The sequence below is a fragment of the Myotis brandtii genome, unplaced genomic scaffold, assembly GCF_000412655.1.
Source record: "Myotis brandtii unplaced genomic scaffold, ASM41265v1 scaffold250, whole genome shotgun sequence".
Lineage (NCBI taxonomy): Eukaryota > Metazoa > Chordata > Mammalia > Chiroptera > Vespertilionidae > Myotis > Myotis brandtii.
The window spans coordinates 793,367-798,340 of record NW_005359478.1 but is presented as its reverse complement, the minus strand read 5'-3'; the positions used below and the strand labels follow the sequence as shown (position 1 = coordinate 798,340).

General features: G+C 41.3%; 1 protein-coding gene across 1 annotated transcript in view; it reads right to left on the bottom strand.

Annotated features, from left to right (window-relative positions):
- LOC102249328 (histone H2B type 2-F) overlaps positions 1-4,974 on the bottom strand; it is a 12,736-nt gene that overhangs the window by 2,989 nt on the left and 4,773 nt on the right. Inside the window, exon 2 of the mRNA XM_005867415.2 lies at positions 99-1,252. Coding sequence (XP_005867477.2) covers positions 1,150-1,252 — 103 coding nt within the window. The 3' untranslated portion in view covers positions 99-1,149. The remainder of the gene's footprint in view (positions 1-98; positions 1,253-4,974) is intronic.

Genomic DNA, 4,974 nt, shown 5'->3' with positions numbered 1-4,974 from the left:
ACCACAGGAAGGGGAGGGGGGCGGCCGGAGGACCGGGCCCGGGGCGTGACCCGAGAAAGAGGCCGCAGGGAGAGAGCGAGATGGCGGCAAGTACAGACCGCCTTCCTGCTGTCTTCCGCCCTCGGAGCCGGGAAGGGACGCGGCTGCCGGAAGCAGCAGGCCCCCGTGCAGGGAGCCTCCAGGCTCTGCAAGGTCTGCTCCGAAATGCATCGCGGAACCCCGGGCCTGCACGCTCAGGGGCCCAAGGCCCATTTTTTCCCGACGACAGGAGGTCCCAGGACTGAGAACAGGACCCTGGAGGGGACTGACTGATGCAACCAGGAGGGAGGAGGGTGGGTTTGGGTGTGGGGGAAGGAGGTGAGTTCTTTCTGAGCTGTCAGATTTAGCAGGGCTTGCCAGGGCTTGCCAGGGTCTGTTGGACCTACCACGGCTTCATTTGAGAGGCTCTTGGGTCCACTCCCCAGGGCGCCCAGGCCTAAGTTCCACACTCCAGAGTAGACCGTTATGGAGAACAGGCAACTGGTTAGGAGGAGGGCGGGTCAGGGGAGGGTAAGGGGTGGGAGGAGGAGTTGTTCCTCATGTTCCAGGCCCCCTAGGGAGAGCCCTAAAACTCATTCTATGACCACCGGTGCTTCTACAAGAGTCCATTAGGTTCTTAGCCCCAGGAGGAATCTCCAAAGTGGGATTCCTAAGAGAAGACCCTAAGAGAACTGTATATTAAGCTTTGGCAAGATGTTAAAAAAATAAAATAAAATGCTGGAAGTTGAAAATCTGGGCTTTTAGGTACAGACTTTGTTAATGCACATTAGCAGTAAAATGGGAGCCAATAAAGTGTTTGCTGCGCTTCCTTTATTCCTCACTCCTTGCTTTGTTTTTAAATATGGGGTCAAAACCCCCAAAGCATAAGTAAGCAGCTCATCTTCATGCCTTCCCCTTTCATCTACATATCACACTAAGCACTTACTACTCCTTAACCCTTAGAGAGGACAGGAAGTAAATTGTGGAGAGGGAGCATAGGCTAAAGGGAGAGATTCCCAAACATGTTACGTGAGTTAATGGAGGTATAAAGTCTCTAAGAACCACTAGAAAGAATTGGCTTACACATTCTGGAGAAATACATTTCCCAAATGTATTCTCCGATAAGATAATTTAGTTTTGAGGAAGCACTGACATGATCCCCAGGGAAACAGCAATCTTCTGGAGTCTGGCTGTGACTTTGAGGCCCACTTCTTCTGGAAGGGCAGAATAAAGCCTTGAAGAGAAGAAATAGGCATTTACAACAGGTTTGTATATTGTGACCTATAACATCTTTTATCATCTTGATCAATTTATATAATATAGTCTCTCCCCTTAAGGTCTGGTAAAACTGTCTGGGTCTGCTTTTTAAAAAAAAGTATTAGTTAATCCTCACGTGGGGACATGCTGAGAGAGAGAGAAGGAAACATCAAAGTGAGAGAGAAACATTGATTGGTTGCCTTTCGTAGGCGCCCCAACTGGGGATCAAGCCTGCAACCAGGTATGGGCCCTGACCAGGAATTGCTGGTTCAATTGGTGCATGGGAGGACACTCCAACCAGCTGAGCCACTCGGGCCAGGATTAAGGGTAGATATTTGACTGTCTTTTCAGTTTCTCCTATAGCTATATTTTATTCAGACAGTCTATTTTCCTTAAGTCAAATTTGATCATTTGTATTTTAAATTAAATATTTTGTTTATATTTGCAAATATATCAAAATATACAGTTTCAGTATTTTCTATATCTAATGCTGCTGTAATGTTTCTCTTTCAAGTACTCAATTAACTGAAGGATTAACCCTTTAATTTTCTTTTTAAAGAACCAGATTTTGGTTTAATTGTTTAATTCTATTTTAGGAGCATGGGAAAGTATGATCTATTCCATTGATTTCTGCTTCTTTCTTAATTCATTTATTCTACTTTCCTCAGGTTTTGTTGTTCCTTTATCAGCTTTTAAGTTAAAAGCTTAATTCATTACTTTTAATAGTTCTATTTTCTCATAATTATGTTTTAAAGCTATGATTTTCCTCTGATCTCTTCATATAGGTTTTAATATATAGTGCTTTATTTCTAAAAAGTATTTAATTTTATTTCGATATCTTCTTTAACTCATATGTTTCTCCCTGATAGTATAGGTCAAGGAGAACATTTTCAATTATTTCATTACATTATGATTAGTAAATATGTCTTGCATGGTTTCAGCTTTTTCAACACTTGTTGAACTTGCATTTTTCATTTCCCACATGGTCAGTTTCCACCAGTATTCCATGTGAATTTCAAAATAATGTATTTTTTTCTATTTTAAATATAGTTATGATTAATCTTGCTAATTACATTCTTCAAATCCTCTATATCCTCAACAATTTTAGTTGACTTAATCTAATAATCCCTGAGAAAGGTGTATTTATGTTAACAATCACCATTATGATTGATTAAAAGTCTTTGTATGTACAATTCATGTGAGTATATGCATGTATATGTCTAAGTTAAGTGCAGACAATTTATGATTACTCCTTACTGGATTGGTGCTTTGGGGAATTTGAAATATCCTTCTTCTAGTGCTTTGTATACATAATACATATATATTTTTTTGTATACTAAAACCTATGCTTTTCTAAGAACTTCTAGAGTAGTAATATGTATATTCTCTTTCTGAATATAATATAATGTAAATTTTACTAGTTTATTTCTCTTCATCCTCTCTGGGCAGAATCACTGGCTGGGCAGAATCTTTTCTTATTCTTGCTGGAGTATAACTCCAGAAATCCTTCCATAAGGGTTTTAAGTGCTATCTACACTTAGATGATAGTTTTATTGGATATAGAAATTTAGTTTCAAAATTATTTCCCCTAGATTTTAAAAAACATTGTTTCATTATCTCCTTATATACAGTGTCCCCAAATGAGAAGTCTGATATAAATTTGATTCCTATTTCTAAGAATTTTCTCTGGGTGTTTTCTCCTTAACTCTTGTGTTCTGAAAATTATCATTATATCTGTGGTGAAAGTTGTTTTAATTCATCCTTATATGCTCAGCATTTAATGGGACCTTGCAGTCTGAGGATACTGGTATATTGTCGTACTTGAACCTACCACCCTCAGATCAATTTGGTTTGGGCTATCAGTCAACAAACTTTCACTGAGAAGCTTGTTTATCTCTTCTCCCCCTCCCCCCTTTTTAATGTTTTTATTGATTTTTAGAGAGAGAGGAAAGTAGAGGGAGAGAGAGAAGAGAGAAACATCAAGGTGAGAGCAAAACATGGATCTGCTGCCTCCTGCACGAGCCCCAACCAGGGATGGAACCCGAAACCCGAAACAGGCAACCTATTAGTGCATGGGACAATGCCCAACAGGCACTCGGATAGCCTTTGTGGAAGATCCCAAGTACAAAAGACAAAACAAAAACACCTCAAAAAACCCACACCACAAACACTAGAAAATTTTAAAACAATGAAAAAGAAGGTAAGGAACAAGGCTGCACCGTCCACAAAGCTACACGATTATGAAATCATTGTGCAAGGAACAAAAGCTTAAGAGAAAAGGAAAAAGACTTCCTTGTGAAGTAGAATGGATGGGAAGACTTATATAGTAAGATGTATTTTTTTAATCCTCACCCAAGGATATGCTTTCCGAGAGAAACATCGATGGGTTGCCTACCATATGCACCCCCAACCAGAGGATCAAACCCTCAACCTTTTGGTGTACGGCGACACACCAACCAACGGAGCCACCTGGCCACGGCCAGAGTGAGATTTCAGTAAGATTTCAAAGAACTAGAGGTTGGCAGGGTTTGAATAGTCTAGAAAACTGAGAATACGATAACAGAAGAATGATATAACAAAAGCACAAAGAGAAATTTAGGATGTTATCAAGTATAACACTGGTGAAAATGAATAATTGAAGTTTAAGTTTTGGCCAGATGGTAGAAGACCTTTATAGTTTCAGGACAAGGAATTGGGGTTTAATCCTAATGGATAATTAATGATAGCTTTTGATTAGGTGAGCAAATTGACAATGCTGTAACATTTCAGAAGACCTTGAGAAACAATTTCCCTATTCCTCAAGGAGAAGGGAGCAGAGCCCCTGGACTTCAGAGTCCTAGCTGAGGAGACCAGATAGATTATTTGATAGCTTCACTGGGTAGAGGACAAACCAATAAAGCATGTGGCTTTATTGGGTAAAATGGGTTAAAGACGATTAGAAGCTAATTTCCTCACTTATTGAGTAAAATTTCCTACCATGAAATGTGCTGTATATGACTGCTTTCACTGGAGATTTTTTTTAATTTTAATTTTTATTTTTTAAAATATACTTCTTTATTGATTTCAGAGAGGAAGGGAGAAGGAGAGAGAGATAGAAACATCAATGATGAGAAAGAACCATTGATCGGCTGCCTCCTGCACACCCTCCACTGGGGAACAAGCCCGCAACCCAGGCATGTGCCCTTGACTGGAATCGAACCCGGGACCCTTCAGTCCGAAGGCCAACACTCTATCCACTGAGCCAAGCCGGCAGGGCTCACTGGAGATTTTAGATTCTCAGTGTGTTTCGGCCAAAGGTAAACTGAGTGGGGGGTGAAAGGATTAAGGGAAGACAGACAAGAGAATGAAAGCTGGGTCTCGGTGGGACACTGCTCCCTGATGAGGAGACAGCGCCAGCGCCCACAAGCCGTTTCTTTATTTTATAGCAGATGCCACGAGGCAAAGTAGGGGCGTGATCACGTTGATTACAGCATTCTTGTGAGTTTCAACCTCTCAACTATATGCACCTGAACTCTACCACAAGGCACATGGGGCTACGTGTTTGGACCATAGGTTCAAGCTTACAACCACAGCCGTTGGCTATAATTGTGCTGGGAGGGCCCTGCCCTCCAGCTGGGACTTGCACGTGGCAATGAGAAGACCCTGTCCTTTCATTAGTCCGAGGCTTGAACCTGGCCAAAACACTGTAGCCGCGCCCCA